We start from the raw sequence: 19,624 nt of genomic DNA on the forward strand, positions 1-19,624 counted from the left end.
AAGTAAACGAGGCTTCAGTGAAATAATGTGTGGAAGTAATGTTAGTTTGTGAAAAGGTATAAAAATCTTCCCATAAAATCTATATTTACCGATATGCTAAATCTCCACAGAGAGTTTAAAAGCATTCCGATCCCCTTTATAAATACAATGACCAGGACAAGCTGAAATATCTCAGTCACTCGCTCGTGGATGAGGCAGAATCAGATTTTTGAGACAGCAGTGAAATTAAACAGTTAGCAGTCGGGCACAGTATTTGTCATGCTGTGTCTCACTGTGATAACTGGGGTGGCACAGCAGTTACTGTCGATACAAAAACCCCTCAGCACTAATTGACCGAGACTGGGGCAGTGCTCTGTTTTCCAATCCAGCATTATTTACAGTGCTGTATTATTTATGTCCCAGCACTACACAAATAGCGAGAATTAATATGGAAAATGTATGATAACTATTTGATTATCAGTTGGTGTTTTCAGTAACTTGATCATGTGATCCTCTATGAAACATAAAACATTAAGGTTATTTACGAAGAGCGAACGGTATCCACCAGTGCAATAATAATTTCATGAACATGCAGTGATTTGCTTTCCCTCTGGCTTGTGAATTTTTAAAATACTGATGGATTTCTGTCTATTTTGTGCAGAGATGGTTATTGTATGACCCAGCCTCGAGAATGTGACACTGTGACGCCATGGGCTACTGGGGACAAGGGACCATGGTGACGGTGACTGCAGGTAAGAACCATGCATTTATTTAGTCAGTGTTTTATTTGAGTTTTTGTTTTGTACTTTTTCTCGATTTTATTAATTCATTCGTTCAATGTAATGTGGTTTGGTGGATTCTGTGCTGAAAATCTTTACAATGTTTCATGTGATCCTGCTTAAAATGGGGGTTATAGAATTCTACTGTTAATTGACAAAAGGCGATACTGAGTGATTCAGTCTCTTGTTGTGATTTGGTGTTTATCTGCTGAGGACATTGTGTGGCTGGGTTACTTTAAATGCATTCCTTTTGTTAAACAGTTCGGCGTTTCTTCAATGTTTAATCTCGGTGACATCTAGTGGCTGCGAGTTGCACCATCTACTGCACAAGTGTTTGAAATCTAACCCAATATTAACAAAATGTGTTAAAGTTTCTACTTTAATGTTGCGAACATGTTCCGCTTAATCACAATCTGGTTTTGTTATCTCATTGTTGTGCTTATTTTAATCATTAGTTGCTTTGGTGATGGTCAGATTGGCTGGATTTTAAATTGAGATTTTCTGCCAATGTGAAATTTGATTCTGTTGCAACTGTTTGTAGAATTGAGCTGCTTCTGCATGAACCGGGGTTCAGTCCCTCAGTGCTGCGTGTTTCTGGTGAGGAGGTTGTCTGGCTGGATGACTTTGAATAAGTAAAATTTGTGAAATGGTTCGGAGATTCTGCATTGTTTCCACTCGGTGACACTGAGCTGTTACACACTTTGTGATTGAATACAAACAGTCTGCGGGTTTTAAACTACTTGACGCGTGCCTGCAGACAGAAATCAGGCAGGCTTTATTGTATTTGTATTTTTTTAAATCGTAGCTGATAATTGCAGGTTAAACCAAACCATGGTTTATGCCACTCGTCCAAAACATAGTTTACCACAGCATTCACAATTTGGGATACATGCCATGTTTAACCTCGGTGGCATCTGACGGCTGCAGCTTTTACCCACCCAATATTTTAATATGTTTGAAATCTGTTTGAAATATGACCCAATATGAATAGAATGTGGTAAAATTTCAATTTTAATTTGTTGGACATATTCCACCTCCTCGCAATGCTATTGCTCTTATTCCAAATTTCTGTTTAGTTCAATCATTCATATATTTGGTGACGAGCTGGTTTGCCGGATTGAATATTGAGATTTCCTTGCAATCATATTTTTGATTTTGTTGAATGGATAATTGAGTTGCGTCCCCGTGAAACGGATTCATTCCCTCATTGATGTGTTTTGGTGTGTTTCTGTTGAGGAGGTTCTGTTGTTGGGTCACTAAGAATGTTTAAAATGTGTGAAATGTTTTGGTGTTTCTGCATTGTTTAACCTCGGTGGCAGTGAGCGGTTACACGTTTTCTGGTTAAATGCAAATAATCTATGAGTTTGAAAATCCTTGTAGGGAGAAAATAAGCAGGTTGTGAAATAAATAAAATAAAGGTATTACAGCATTTTAATAAATTTTAACTAACTTAGAAATTAAAATAAATCATGTCTTACAACGCTCAATCGGACACTAAGTAGTTGCTGCAAAAAGAAACTTCTCGTTAACAAGTTTGATAGTAAAATTAATATAAATCAAACTGTTATTAATCGGTAACATAACTACATATTCACAAAAGATTATTTTCCATTAATATCATTTCGCATTAATCGGCGTTAATAGTTCTGCTGTGCTTTGCATACAATTAACATGACCAGAAAGGTTTCTCGGCTGGAAATATTTTGTGATAATTCCAGAAACTATTTCCATGATAACATGCTGTTTCCACAGCAGCGCTCAGTTCAACAAGATACTTTGCATTAATTGTTATATCCCCGATGAAGTTCGCATTCACTTAAATCTGAGTTTTGGAGAATAATTGGCAATAAAACGCTATTTGGCAATTTTTGTGCCCGATTATTACATTGTTTCTGTGCAGGCGCAGCATTCCTTCCAAGTAATTTGTAGTTGGATGCAGAGGTAATTAATCACTAATCTCATCCCAAAATTTGTGAAATGGTTTGGTGTTTCTCAATTGTTTCTGTATTGTTTCAACTCGGTGATCCTGAGCGGTTACAGTTTTTCGAGCTAAATGAAAAAAACAAACTGCGTTTAAACATCCTTGTCAGGATAAAACAAACTGGTATCGGAAAAAATAAAACAAATATATATTTGAGCATTTTATTCATGTTAACTGATGCTTGCAGATTAAAGTAAATCATGAATTACAATTCTTACTGTGTCACTGTACCTCTGTTAGGGACATTACACCCTGGATCTGTTATATCTGATGTGCTCATTTTCAGAAAAAAAATATTTTTTTTGCCTAGTTTTCGAAATTTGAGATAGACAGGGAGAAATAGTTAAAAGTCGAAGGGAATTTTGAAATGAATATCAGTTTAATTTAAAAGAAGTTATTGATTTTTGTTGTAGTTTGAAAATTGATCAATTAGAATCCCGCAGTTTAAATAAATGTGACAGAGTGAACACAGTTTTCTGACAGGTGGAATTCGCTAACACTAAACAATTGTTCATATAATGGTGTTTGAATTGTCGTAAGGTGTCAACAGAAACTGGCTAGAGATTTGCAATTTAATACTTGAAATTCAAATAATTAATTTTTATAATATTATAATATTTTTATATTAGTAATATTTGCTCTGCATTTAATAATCACATCCTGTCTCCCATTACTGCTGAACATAGAATAGAATTATTGGATGAATAAATGACAGAATGGAAGAATTGATTCTATTTGAGCATTATGTTTAATTAGTATTAAATATTATACTGAAGAAAAAGTCTCGACTTATTTTGTGCATCATGTTTCAGTGTTGCAGAGGATTTGAATCAATTGTCCTCATTGTGTTTTTCATTGTTTAATTCAGAACTTCTTAATTTAAACAATATGTTCAGTAATTAAATTATATGGATGGTCCAAATTATTAAATCTAGGAAGCAGCTTCATTGACCTCAAACTGCCAGGCCGTTACAGTATATACAAATTCAGAAACATGCATTCTTAACACGTTTGCAGGTTATAATAAGGCATTTGGAGTAAAAGTGGAAATGAAAAAACATGACAATGTTATTCGATTTAAGCAAATGAATTACAGATGTCTGAATTTTTCCATTCAGTAATTTGAAGTTTATTGTTTAAGATTTAATTGGAACCTAATTACTTCACAATGTTCGAGGCAGGGAAAGTTTTGAATGATTGAAAACTGATTTTATTAGGGAGTACAAATCAGCTAACAGGAAAAGTAACCGGCAATTAACAAAACAAAATATAATATTGGTGCTAATTAATTCAAAACAAAATACCTTGAATAATGCACGGGCGTGCAAAGTATCATCCGTTTCAGAGAATGTTTAATTGTATCGAAAATGAATTAAGAGACAAAACCTTTCTTTCATCAGCTATGCTTAGCTCGATAAGGTGTTTTATCTCGAATATTTTGTTGATTACATTTAATTAAGAAATTCGATCGAATCAGGTAATGATTTTCAATGTAAATGTTTCTTGGTTTATTTAATCCTTACTGTGTCACTGTATCTCTGTCGGGGACATTGAACTGTCCTGAATCTGTTATTTTTGATTCCTAATTTTCAGCGAAATTACATTTTTACATAGTTTTCGAGAAGTGAGACAGACAGAGAGACTTAATTTAAAATCGACAGGAGTTTTGAAATGAATATCAGTTTTATTTAAAAGAGGTTATTGATTTTCTGTTGCAAATTGATCATTGATCAATTAGAATCAAACAGTTTGAATTAAATTGACAGATTGATCATACCTACCTGCTGGGAAATCGATTGTTGCACCGTTTGTGTCTGTTCTGTTTCTGCGCGCGTGGTCACTGTGTTGGGACCAGGAATCTGCCTGACTGGTTGTAAAACTTCTGGTTCCTTCTGCTGTATTTCAGGGAGTGAAATTTGATTTATTTCTTCAATAAACTTGTATCTGTGAGAAATGTGACAGTTTGACTTGATGTTTGGCTCGGCGTCTCAGAAATGAGATCCCTAAAGCATATTGTGACCATCAGAGAGAGCAGAAACGTCAGATTGTAGAGGGAGATTTGGATGATTTTTAACCAGTGATGTACCGGCCTTGGGAATGTTCGATGAGCAAATGCAAAGTGAGATTTACTATATTGTGCTCCGTAGTAAAGCAGTCCATGACCTGTTTGGTATGACAGTTGAAGGGTCAAATTCATTTGCATCTTATTTTTAATCTTCTAAACCCATTTTAGAGTCATTTGCTCGGCCAGAAGTTTTAATCATCAATAATTGTTCCTTGAGAAAGTGTTGATATAAAGCATCCTTGAATAACTGCAATCCATATGCTGCAGGCATCCGCCGTGCTGTTAGGTGGAAGTTCCAGGATTTTGACCCAGAAGGAACTGAGGTATTGTTTCAAGTCAGGATGGTGTGTGTCTTGGAGGGGAGCTTGCAGGTGGTAGTCTTCATATGTGGCTGCTGCCCTTATCCTGTTAGGATATAAAGGCAACGGGTTTGGACAGTGTTTACTATGGAGCCTTGGTGAGTTGCTGCAGTGCATCTTGTATATAATACACACTGCTGTCACTGCTTGTTAGTGATGGAGAGAGCGAATAGTGTGAATGAGGGGGCGGATAATCTTGTGGGTGGCTTTGCCCTGGATTGTGTCATATTTCTTGAGTTTTTACAGGTTTCCCTCATTGAGTAGGGTGAATTATTCAATTGCGACTGATTGCGAAAGATTTAAATGTTTTTCCAACCCTTAGCCCGCGCTCCGTATTGTGCTCACTTGTCACTTCCACTTACTGTGTGAATGGGTGAGTATGTGTGGAGTGAGTGTGCTTTTCCAGACTGAATCAGCCAAATAGAGACTTATACACATCACACACTCTCACACACATAAATACTCTCATATTCTCTCACACATGCACACACACACACATACATACTCACACTTACTTTCTCTCTCATACGGTCTCTCTTACACACCCATACACATTCTCTCTCTCACGTTACACATACACTCTCTCAATACAAATACATACATCGTCTCGCTCTCTCCATCAATCTCTCACATCCCCATCCACAAAAGCGCTCACATCCCCACACACCCACCCATTTTCTCTTATACACAGACACACACTCTCACATCAGCACAGTCTCACACTCTCGCGCACGCACTCTCACATGGACTCTCTCCCACTCTCTGTCACACACGCTCAAGCTGTCTCACATTTCTCCACACGCTCTCTCACAATTCCTCTCGCACACGCATCTCTTTCTCTCTCACACACACACACACGCACATATTTCTATTTCTCTTGCGCACACTATCTCACACCTCTACATTCTTGCTCTCACACACTGGCTCTCTCACAATCACTCTCTCACAAACATAGAACAGGCACACACTCTAACACACACTCTTACACACAGACACAGTCTCTCCCATAAGCACAGTCTCGCGCACACATTCGCTCTCACACACACACATGCACTATGCCTCTCACATTCCCTCTTCCGTACACTCTCACTTCGTCTCACACACATTCCGATGCCCTCTCTCACTCATACGAACACTTGCACATGTATTCTCTCACACAGGCACATATTTCTCTCTATTTCACACGCTCACTCCCTTACACATTGTCCTCTTTTTAGGTCAAACCAAACCAAGTAAACAAACTCAGATTAAATCAGGACAAAGTAAAAGGGGCAGCTCCCCAAAAAGGAGGGGGAACAGCCCGAACAGAAATCAAAGTACAAAGGAAACTTAAAAACATCAAATTAAAATGTGATTATTAGGGCCAATAATGCACCCCAACCCCTGCGGTGCCCAGCGGGCGCGGAAAGCGTCAACCTCGCCCGTGGACACCGCATGCTCCCTCTCCAGGGACACCTGGCCGCGACCGTAGCCGCGGTAGAGGGGAAGACAGTCAGGATGGACGGCCCCCTCGATCGCCCGCAGCCTGGACCGGTAAATGGCGCGTTTCGCCAGGCCCAGGAGCAGGTTCACGAGGAGGTCGCCATCCCGACCCTCCCCCTTACACATTGTCTCACATGCACAATCTTGCTCTCAAACCCTGTCTCTCACAAACACCCTCTCTTTCACACGCACACAATCTCTCACACAGTCTCTCCTTCTCTTACACTCGAACACACATGTATATACAATGTATCGCTCTTTAAACACTCCACCTATCACAGACACATGTTCTCTCAACAGTCATTTCACTCACACACACTCACGCATCCATTCTGTCTAAGTTTCACACTTTTTCTCGCTCACACACACTCTCCCCGCCCCTCCACACACACACACACACACACACACATACACTCAAACACCCCACATTGCTTCTATCTCCCACACACATTGTACACATCTTTCGCACTCACACGCCATCCCATGCACAGTTTCACACACTGATGAACATATTATTTTGCTTTCCAATAGGCACTCCCTCTCACACACACTGTCTTTCACATGAACACAACACTCTCCCACACACACACCCTCCCTCAAGCACACACACTCTCTTTCACAGACATCGTGTATCTCAAATAGATACACTCCTTTTCACATCAACATACACACACTCACACACAGAAGTACTCTTTCACACAGACTCCCCACACACACTCTCCCCGCCCCTCCACACACATACATTTTCAAGAAGAGACACACTCTCACACACAAAGAATAACTCTTCAAACACACATTCTGTCTCTCACACACACATTATCTCACACATCCTTTCTCTCACGCACACTCTCTCCTCTTGCACGCACAGCCCACTGTCTCACACACGTGCAAACGCATTCTATCATTCACAGGCATCCTCACACACACATTCTCTCTCTCTCTATCTCTACCTCTCTCTCCCTCTATCTCTCTCTCTCCCTATCGCTCTCTCTCTCACACACACACACACACAGACACACACACACACACACACACACTCTCTCTCTCTCTCTCTCACACACACTTTCGATCTAACATACGTCAGAGTGTCTGTCCTTGACACCATAGAGTAGAATCATAGGATGCTACAGTGCAGAAGGAGGCCATTCAGCCCATCGAGTCTGCACCAATAGCAATCCCACCAAAGCCCTATCCCCATAACCACATGTATCTACCCTAACTAGTCCCCCTGACACAAAGGGGCAATTTAGCACGGCCAATCCACCGAACCCACACATCTTTGGACTGTGGGAGGAAACAGGCGCACCCGAAGGAAACCCAAACAGACACGGGGGGAACTTGCAAACTCCACACAGACAGTGACCCAAGTCGGGAATCCAACTCTGAGGCAGCAGCGCTAATCACTGTGCCACTGCCACCGCCACCCCCCCGCCCCCCCACCCCGATACGCCCCCCACCCCGGTAGCATTTGAATGAGGGTGGGATCAAGGGGCCCGAGTAAAACTAGTCAATAAGAATCGGCGGGAAATTCTTCTCTGTTTGGAGTCATACTTAGCACAAAGCAACATGGTATTGGTGGTTGGAGGTCAAACATCTAAGTTCAGATTTCACTGCAGGATTTCGGCAGGGGATTGTTTCGGGACCAACAATCTTCTACTGCTTCAACAGTGACATTCCCTCCAACATGAGGTCAGAAGTAGGAATTTCCATGTGTTACACCGGACACAAAAACCCAAAAAATAAGAAGGGAATTGGCTGAGACCAAGGCCGCCTGGCTCCCCAATACTGGTTGATTCCTGTGCGACCCATCCTAGTTTTGCTGTCAGCTTCCCTGCAGCTCCCTCAGTCTGACTATTTGTTCACTGGTACGTGTTTCTTGAAGAAAGACACCGACATTAAAGCAGCTGCCCGGTGATTTACACATCCCTGTTACTGAAAGCTGATCAATGTGGAGAATCGGGAAAAGATCGATGGAGAGGAAGAGGTGGAGGTGGCCCACTGACTCTCTCACCCTCATCCACACTTACTCACTCACCCTCAATCTCTCATCCTCACTCAAAGAACTTGACTCACTCACCCTCACTTATCCACCTTCCCTCGCTGACACACTCTCACTCATTCATCCCCACTCACAAATCCCAACTCACTCATCCCAACTCACTCATCCCAACTCACTCACCCTTGCTCACTCATCCACCCTCACACACTCAATTTCACACACTCAATCTCATACACTCAACTTCACACACTGAATCTCACGCACTCAACCTCAGAAACTCATTGATCCTCATTCACCCTGAGTCACTCACCCTCACACCCTCACTCACTCAAAATCACTCACACACATTCGCTCTCTCACTCTCACCCATCCTCACTCACTCACCCTCATTCACTCACATTCACACCCTCATTCACTCACCAGCACTCACTCACTGACTCAGACTCACTCGCCCTCGCACACCCTCACTCACTCATCCTCATTCACTCACTGTCACTCAGTCACCCACACTCACACGCTATCACTCACTCAACTTCACTCACTAACCCTCAGTCACTCACTCAGAGCCTCAGTCACTCACCAACACTCATAGTCATCTTCGTTCACTCATCCCACTAACCCACCCTCACTCACCCAGTCTCACTCACTCAGCCCACTTACCCACCCTCACTTATCCAGTCTAACTCACTCTCACTCACCCCACTTACCCACCTTCACTCATCCAGTCTCAATCACTCTCACTCACTCACCGCACTTACCCTCCCTCACTCACCCAGTCTCAATCTCTCTCACTCACCCTCACTCACTCACCGCACTTATCCTCCCTCACTCACCCAGACGCACCCCCACACACTCAAGCTCAATCACCCTCTCTCTCTCACATACGCCACCTCAAACATTCAAACTCACTGAGACTCACGCACCTACATTCACTCACACACCCTCACATATTCACCATCACTCACGTTCACCCACCCTAACTCACAGATCCTCAATCACTCATCCTCAGTCAAACACCTTTACTCACTCACCTTCACTCATCCACCCATCCGCATTCATTCTCCCTCACACTCTCACACACCACCCTCAATAACACACCCTGACTCACTCACTCTCTCACCCTCACTTACTAAGTCACATTCACTCCTCACCCTCATTCACTCGCTCTCACTCACCCACCTTCACTAACCTTCACGCATCCTCACTCACTCACCCTCATTCATTCTCTCTTACCGACACTCACTCACCCACCTTCACTCACACATTCAGCCACCTTCACTCACCCACCCTCTCTCACACACCCTCATTTACTCACGCTCTCTCACCCTCACCCACACTCACTCACTCACCCTCAATCACTCATCCTCACTGAAAGAACTTCACTCACTCACCCTCACTTACCCACCTTCCGTCACTCACACGCCATCACTCATCCACTCTCACTCCTTCAATCACTCACCCTCACGCACTCACATTCTCTCACTCACACTCGCTAACCTGTGTGTGGAGGTCTGCAACGAGAGAGAAGAAAGATCTCAAGCGGCAGTTTGGTGTTAAAATGTGGGAGCTGCCCTGCGAATGTGGAGAGCTGGGGGGAATCCCTGGGGGCTCAGGGCCAAGGACAATGGCAAAGAGCCGTGGAGAACAGGAGGCGTGCTAAAGGGCAGAGAGCCGGGGGGGAAGGGCAGAGAGCCTGGGGAATGGGCCCACAGCCGGGCAACAGGGCAGAGAGCCGGGGGAAAGAGTAGAGAGTCAGGAGAAAGGGCAGAGAGCCAGGAGAAAGGGCAGAGAGCCAATCGAAAGGGCAGGGAGCCAGGTGAAAGGGCAGAGAACCAGGACAAAGGCAGAGAGATGGGGGAAAGGGCAGAGAGACCAGGGAAAGAGGAGAGAGCCAGGATAAAGGGCAGGGAGGCCGGGGAAAGGACAGAGAGCTGAGGAAAAGGGCAAGAGAGCCCAGAGGAAAGGGCGGAGAGTCAGTGGGAAAGGCAGAGAGTCAGGGGGAAAGGGCAGAGAGCCTGGGGAAAGGGCAAAGTGGATAGGGAGCAGGGACACCGGGCAGAGAGCCGGGGGAAAGGGTAGGGAGCTGAGGGAAAGGACAGATAGCAGGGGGAGAGGGCACAGAGCTGGAGGGAAGTGTAGAGAGCCAGGTGGAAGTGCGGAGAGCCGGGTGAAAGGGGAAAAGAGCCACAGGGAATGGCAAAGAGCCAGGGGAAAGGGCAGAGAGTCGGGGAAAATGGGCAGGGAGTGGGTGATCGACAGGCGGAGTGAGGATGTGCAAAATAGAGCGAGCACCACAACCAGATCATCTGTAATCTCAGAGAATGATGGAGGAGACGTCAGGGCCCGAATGGCCAACTTTTGCTATTAATGTATGACCCTTCAATTAGTCAATGTTGCAATTATTTGAATTTGTAATCACATTGAGAGTTTCCTGGTCATTCAGTAAGTATTCATTACGGAGGTATTTTTGAAGCAAAGTCACTAATCTTCGTTTTGTGGAGTGAGGGACAGTGAGTTGGAGAGAGGAAGGGGTATATGTCAGTTTGAACACAGGCAATTTCCAAAACTACAATGTGGAGATGCCGGCGTTAGGTGGGGATGGGCACAGTAAGGAGTCTGACCACACCAGGTTAAAGTCCAACAGGTTTATTTGGAATTGCGAGCTTTTGGAGCTCCTTCATCAGGTGAGTGGATGATATGAATGAAGAGACAACTTCTTCATCACAAAGTGCTGTTGTTTGAGAAATAAATAGTGGTTGCAATAATGGAGAAAATCTTTGCTCTTCTCTGTTAATCCAATGAATGATATGTCATTTTAAGGACAGCAGAATGTTTTTTCTTTCTAATCTGATAGAGGTGGAGACAGGGATATGAGTTTCTACAGAGATGACGGATCTCAGATGATAGAAATAACAGAATCACAAAGGTGGATGTAGGTTTTGATCAGGAAATATTAGGATTAGTTCATAATTCTAGTCAAAGTTTGAGATAGAAACATAGAAAATAAAGCAGGAGTAGACCATTCGGCCCTTTGAGCCTGCTCCGCCATTCACTTTGGTCAGAGCTCATCAATATCCTGATCACACCTACTACCCATATCCCTTGATCCCTTTAGCCCCAACAGCTTTATCTAATATAGAAACATAATTGTAAAAACATGTTTGATGACTTAATAAACGCAAGAGTCTAACTTGTTCAATCGACTATTCTTTCCCAGCGACACCGTCTCCGCCCACTCTCTACAGCCTGGTCTCCTCCTGTCAGCAACACAACCCCGACGGCTCCATCACCTACGGCTGTTTGGCGATGGACTACTCTCCAGATGTCTCCAAACTGACCTGGAAGAAAAATGGGCAGCCGATCACCAATGGGTTTAAGACTTACCCGTCAGTGAGAAACACGAAGGGAACCTATACCCTGAGCAGCCAGTTAACCATCACCGAGTCAGAATGCCCCAAAATTGCCTGTGAGGTTCGACACAGCGGCTCAGTCAAGAGCATTGGAATGCAATGTAAGTGTTGTGGAACCTGGGAAAGACAGGGACGCTGTGATTGAACTGTATAAGGCTTTAGTTATAACTGATCTGTAGCACTCCGAAAAATTGGAATTGTGCAAAATCCAGGTAAGTGTCTACTGACTGAAAAGTTGCTCAGAACCAGAGGGCCATAGAAATGTTACTGTACAGAAGGAGGCCATTTAGCCCATCATATCTGTACTAGCCAAAATGGAGAACAAATAAACTATCCAGTCATTTTCAGCCCATTTTCCAGCCCTTGCCCTGTAGCCTTGCAGGTTAAAGCACTCGAGATCCAGACCCAGATACCTTTTAAATGAGCATGCTCCCTGGTAATTGAGCCCTCCACTTGGGGAATGAATTATTTCTGCCTACATCATGCCTCAGCCTCCTCTTTTTCTGAGGAGAACAACCCCTCCCTATCCAATCTCGCCTCATGGCTGCAATTTTCAGGCCCTGGCAACATTCTTGTAAACCTCATCTCTCTCCAGAGTCATTACATCATTCCTGCAACGTGGTGACCAGAACTGTACAGCAAACTCCAAACGTGGCCTAACTCGGTTTTATACAGCTCCATCATTACACCACTGTTTTTGTATTCAATCCCTCACATAATAGAGGAACTAATCCGATATGCTTTCTTGATCAACTTTTCCAGCTGCCCTACCATCTACAAGGACCTGTGGACATGCACTCTAAAGTCTTGCATTTCCTCAATCCCTCTTAACATTCTAGTTTATTGCCTTGCGTTGTTTTCCCTCCCCAAATGCATTGTGTGGCACTTTTGACGGTTGAATTCCATTCGCCATTTCCCTGCCAATTCAACCAAACCATGGATATAATTCTCAAATCGGCAGCGATGATGCTAAAATAAAAGAACTAATTTTAATTGTTGTCAATTGAATCTTCAAGTAACGTCTGAACATTTGTTTGTTGAAGGCCCACGCGTTCTCCCCCCAACCGTTATCCTCACCGTGAGTTCCAGTGAAGAAATCACCACCAGAAAATTTGCAACCATCGTCTGTTCAATCATCGATTTCCAGCCAAAGTCAATGACGGTGAAGTGGCTGAAGAATGGACAACTCATGGATTCAGGAATTGTCACCTCTCCCGCCTGTGAAGTGAATGGGAACTTCTCGGCCAGCAGTCGGCTGACAGTCTCCGCTCAGGAATGGTTCAGTAAAGTGGTCTATACCTGCCAGGTCACTCATCAAGAATTCACCCAGATTCAGAACATCAGCGGATCTCTGGGTAAGAGACTCAAACCGAGGATAAAATATATAATTTCGATGTTAATCGAAATTAGGGATCTATTAAAGTTAGTACAAAGATAGAACAACTTCTAATTTACTGTCATGTGGCTTGCTGCTTTAGGACAGTGCCCCATTCAGAATTTCATCACAACAGCAATTTTTGTTATTCCTTCATGAGATATGAGGGCACTTAAGTGTCAACCACATTGCTGTGGATCTGGAGTCACATGCATGCCAGGCCAGATAAAGACAGCAGATTTACTTTTCTAAAGGGCATTCGTGAACCAGGTGGGTTTTTACAACAATGGCTTCATGATGATCATTTGACTTTTAATGAAAGATTTTTACTAAACTCAAATTTCACCATCTGCAGTGTTGAGATTCGAATCTGTGTCCCCAGAGTCGTGCCCTGGGTTACAAGACCATTGGCAACACCACCATGCCACTGTCTCCCCTTGAAATAGTGTTCCCTTCCATTTTGAAGTAATATAGTAAGCGAGGTGGTCTTGATGTCAGCTTTTTCCTGAGACAGCTGGTAAGATTTGGAGAGACAGTCGGTGTCGGACTGTTTCACAGGTCACAGCATAGGGGTAAAATATTGGGAAGTGCATCCACCCTACTTATAAACTAACTGCCAGTACTTGGTTCCTGAGTTCAGGAATGGTATATTTGTTGGGGAATACTGCAATGTTGATTCATGAGAATGATACCGCTGCTAAAATACTTGAACAAAAAGAGAATAATTTCACAGAGCAGGCTGGTTTTCCATCCTCCAGAGAGGCTGAAAGGTGATAGTTAGAGGTTGATATATCGAAGGCAACTTCGTCTCCTTCAGGCTGAAGACTGCTGTCCTGCTTCTGAAGAGGGAACTCGGGTTGATTTTCATTTTTCATTCACAGATCCTCCCCAGTGCCCTGATACCACAGTGACGATACAGCCACCACCAATAGAACAGGTCTTACTGGAGGCGACCGTGACCTTAACCTGCATCATTTCTAATGCTCCCTATGGAGTCAATGTGTCCTGGATCCGAGACAGGAAGTATTTGAAATCAGAGATTGCCGAAAAGCCTGGAGCGGATCCTGACAGCGTGGTCAGCAACTTAAACATCTCGACACAAGCCTGGCTGAGTGCGGCTGTGTTTGACTGCGTGGTGAGCCATCAGGATCTGCCGACTCCTTTAAGAAAATCCATCCACAAGGAAACAGGTGAGCTGAGAGATTGAAGCAATAAATGCGTCACTGTGTCTATTTCCAGTGTAAGTGTACTGGTCAATATTCAGTATTCAGTGCATTAATGGTCTCCCCTGAGTGGAAACTCCATTAACTAAAAACTGGGAGTTGTAGATATTTTTACGGGGAAATTTGATGTGTTGATGAATGAAAAGTGAACTGAAGGCGATGTTATTGGGTTTAGATCGAATAACGAGGGAGGAGCCTGATGTGGAGCATGAAAACCAAAAGAAAAGCCGATCAGTTGGGCCGAATAGCCTGATTCTGTGCTGTAAAATTTCTGAAACTTCCCAGTCCAGCCCCCTGAGTTATTTGATAAAATAATTGTGTTCACATCTGCTCCAAACTGGAAGTCAAAAATGGAAACATTGAAAATCGAAACGAAGCACATTTTTCTGATATCGAGCCAGCAGTTTTATTGTCTCCAGAATTCTCCAGTTTATTGACATTTATTGTACATTTTCTGCAGATCCAAATCCGCGGGAACCGTTCGTCTCTGTCCTCCTGCCCTCGGCAGAAGAAGTCTCCGCTCAGAGATTCGTCTCCCTCAGCTGCTTAGTGAGACGTTTCTCCCCTCGAGAGATCTTCGTCAAGTGGACCGTCAACGACAAGCCAGTGAATCCTGGGAACTATAAGAACACCGAGGTGGTCGCGGAGAGCGGGAATAGCTCCTTCTTCATGTACAGCCTGTTATCCATTGCTGCAGAGGAATGGTCCAGCGGCGCTTCTTACTCCTGTGTGGTGGGACATGAAGCCATCCCCTTGAAGATCATCAACAGAACAGTTGACAAATCCAGCGGTAAACCCAGTTTTGTGAACATTTCCCTTGCTCTGATGGACACCGTTAATTCATGTCAATGAGAATCATTCGCGAACATTAAAAACTTCAATAAAAATAATAAAATATTTTTCCTCTAACAACAAATGAAATAGCCAAACGCTTAATTGATTGTTTTTCAGTTTTACTTCCATTAGCTATCTTTGGTTTGACCCAGATATTTTCAGGTCTCAGGTCCAAGTCTTGTTGAACCAGTGCGCCCAGCTCAGACACACCCTGTGTTAGAGACAGAGTGGAGCGCATTCATTACAGGATTCTGCAAAATATCTTCACCGACTTTCCTCCCTGAGGAAAACTCCGACAATTTCAACATTTCTGACAAACAAACACAACATTTAGATCTCGGTGTTCCTGCTTCTCTCGTTGTCCATGCCTTTACGCATTGATGTCATATTTAAGCTGCTGCACCACACTCACTGGGAACTGGAGTGAGGGTCACACAGAAACATGGAGCAACAATCCCCCCATCAGAGAGAGGGAGAGTGAAATTGTGAACATACCGGATTCCTACTCACCCAACAAAGAGAGGGGAGGAGCAGTAGCTAACCCATGTACCACCACTTCCTCAATGAAAGCAGGAGGAATGGCATTATTTAATCCATTCACCTCCACCTCCTCAGTGGTTAGAACCATCAGGGACATTGCTTCACCAGGTAGAGAGAGGGAAATTATGAGCTCACTCTCCTCCCTCTCCCCAAGTAGAGTGTTTGGAAGGGAACGGCTCTCTACTATAAGGACTCAGTTGTCAACAGTACAAATTAGCTTCCGTTTACTTGCTGCAGATTTTGAAGTATCATTATCAAAGTGTCATTGAAGTATATAATACACATATACTTATATATATATATATATATATGAATGTATACTTATATACATATATACTTATGCAACATAGTTTAAAAATGTTTCAACACTCTTGTTCCTGTTAATCATGTGCTGGCATTGATTTCCCATGATACAAATTTAAACAAATAATAGAATCCTCCCCGGTTTTCACTGTTCTGTCACTGAGGTTTCTGAGATGCATCAATGAATTATTTCATTCGCTCTCCTGATATCACCGTGCCACTCACATAAAAGAAATTTCTACATCAAACACTGAAAATATGCTCCATTATTCATATTGTTTGGATCACGTTCAGTTAATGATTGCCGGTTAAACTTGCAGCAACGGTTAAAAAATACACACACTGACAATACCGCACAAAACTGTCACAATTATAAATACACACATAGGCGTACATATATATACACACACACACACACACACACACGCACACACAGACACATCGACACAAATGCACAAATACACATACTCACAAAATGCACACAAATGCAGAAAGACACATGTAAATACACACACAAATGCATGCACATATACAGAAATACGAACAGGCGCATTCAAATACAGACAGAAGCACACATACACAGCACATACACATGCACAAAAACACACAGATACATGCATACACACAGATACACTTTCACACACCATAGGTACATGCAATACTTGCACAAACGAACACACATGCAGAGAAACAAGAATGCGCACACAAATGCACTCATGGACAACACAGGCACAAACAAAAATACACACACAAATACACCCACACAAAAATATACCCATACATAAATACATCCGTACACAAATATACATAGGCACACACACACATTCTCTCTCTCTCTCTCCCCCCCCCCCCCCCTTCCACACACACACACACACACACACACACACACACACGGATACATAGACTCGCGCTTGTACAAACAGGCACTAAAACAACAACATATGTAGATAATCAAATATGTATTAACGTACACATATACACATAAACCACACAGGTACATACACAGACACATATGTGAGTAGGTACACAGACCCAAACACAAACACATACATGCAGAGACACAATACAGACAGATACACACGCATGCAGAGCTACATAAATACACAAGCAAATACATAGACTCAAATAAGTACATATATATATCAGCACACATTCACGCTGACAGGAATATAGATATAAAGACGCACAATGTTATACACATTAACAAACACACATGGAAATATATATAAACAAATTAGCAGACTACATATAGATGAACAGACTGCAAAACATTTACACGCAAACATGTAGACGCAAACATTAACATGCTCATACAGAACAGAACACCATAGCACACATTACTACACATCGAAACACAAACATACATCAACACACCGTTATAAAGAACTATCAACATGTATACACATATACTGACCTGCTAACAGACATGCACACAGACACACGGAGAAACAGACGCACACAGAAAGGGAAACAAACATTACTAGAGTGACAGAAATTAACACATAGCAATAGGCATAAACACATGTACACCCATTAAGAATGGCATTAATAAATATTCATAGACTTCATACAATAATAGAGTCATACATACACAATGACACAAGAATAAAATACACACACAGATGCAGACACACAACTACACAAATCAACAACCATAGGCAAATGAACACGTACATTAACACTGTTGCACACATATTAACTCAAAGCCAAAGATTAATGCACACGCACACAAACGCAAGATCTTAAATACAAACGGGAGGCAAATGATGAATGTAACATTTAAAGGTGATTTTTTAATGCACATATCCACAGATTAACTATCCAAATGTACAATGAACAGACAAACACGTTGAGAAGCTGAATTAAGCTCATGATCTATTTCCACCATAAAGAAGCACAGATCGGAAATTACATCCCAACTCTTAAACAACAACATTTACAGTTTATAGATCAGTAACCATCTGTGAAAACAATCATTGATCAGTGAACGATATCAGTCATAACATTGTTCAATAAGGGATAGTGGCAAATAGTTCAAAAATGAACTGATACTCAATTAAACATCTTCAGTGTTTTCTGACATGGACTGTCCAAGGAATGTCAATAAAGATCAGGTGTGAAAATAGTTACGGAGATCGGTTACTGAATGTCCTGAATTTAACAGTAGATATACATTGAAAATTGAATTCGAGATTAAATGAACAGCCTAAAAAGGAGAACGGGGAACATAAAAATAACAATAAGATCACTTGGATAAATAAAGTAATCTAATTTCAGTTCCTGGTCTCCGTCCCCTAGACTCCACCGACCGCGTCTGGATTGACGACAATGAGGATGATAACAGCAACATCTGGACAACCGCTTCTACATTCATCGTCCTGTTCTTCCTGAGCATTTTCTACAGCACTGCGGTCACTCTGGTGAAGGTGAGATGATTCAATTCACTCACATTTCAAACTGGCAGAATGGATTTGAAAAAATTCTCAATGTTTCGCTGATTAAAAACTCTAACATTAATGTCCCGCATCATCAACATCTGCTTCATTATTGTATCTTTCTTTTACAGATCAAATGATGGGTTGAATTTTGGAAGCTGCAGATTTCCCGCAGCTGATTATCAAGATCTCTGTGTGGATCAAATACAATATCTGCTCTCGGTGACTCTATCAGTAAAATTCTCTCAGTTTATCATTCTGAATCTGTAACTGAGGCAATTATAGACGTTCATTCAGTTTTCAGTGTGAAATGTACGAGGCATTTTTTGTTATAATGTAATTGTGGTTAATAGTTTCCCCGTAGTTTAAAGATCATGTATAAATAAGAAACTTTTCTCATTCCTTATTCACATTTGATAATTCCTCTTTCTATTAAGGTCCTGTTTTCTCTTTCTGGTGTATGTAACAGATGTACAGATACTGACGGATTCCCTGTGCATCTGTTCTGTTCTCAATGTGAAGCTCGATCGTTATGTTCACTTTTCTAACTTTAAAAGAATAATGTTGCTGTAAAATATTCTCTGAATTTTTAAAATAAATATTGAATGAAATTTTAACCATCTCTGGCTTGGCTTAATTCCGTTCTCCAAAACACATCAACTCCGCCCCATTTTCCCTATTATACGGTTTCCCCTCTTTCCCAGACAGGGATTTTTCCCAGTCATATGTGGGATGTGGTTGAACTCAATGCCCTTTAGTGAGAGTCACTGCGCCACCCAGTGACCCATCCGTGTAAATACACCTCCATCTCTGCCTTTTTATGATAAAATCCAGATACAGAATGAATGAATAATGAGGAG

The 19,624-nt window shown here is 42.3% G+C and overlaps 1 gene segment (V, D, J or C); it reads left to right on the forward strand.

Moving 5' to 3' along the window:
* Window positions 1-597: 597 nt before the first annotated feature.
* On the forward strand, window positions 598-19,383 carry LOC144484876 (Ig heavy chain C region, membrane-bound form-like). The segment is given in 7 exon segments: window positions 598-731; window positions 11,862-12,155; window positions 13,098-13,409; window positions 14,311-14,619; window positions 15,113-15,442; window positions 18,628-18,755; window positions 18,896-19,383. Coding segments are annotated over 7 exon segments (1,425 nt in total).
* The last annotated feature ends 241 nt before the right edge of the window (window positions 19,384-19,624 follow it).

The sequence above is a fragment of the Mustelus asterias genome, unplaced genomic scaffold (genome assembly GCF_964213995.1).
Source record: "Mustelus asterias unplaced genomic scaffold, sMusAst1.hap1.1 HAP1_SCAFFOLD_130, whole genome shotgun sequence".
Taxonomy (NCBI): Eukaryota; Metazoa; Chordata; class Chondrichthyes; order Carcharhiniformes; family Triakidae; genus Mustelus; species Mustelus asterias.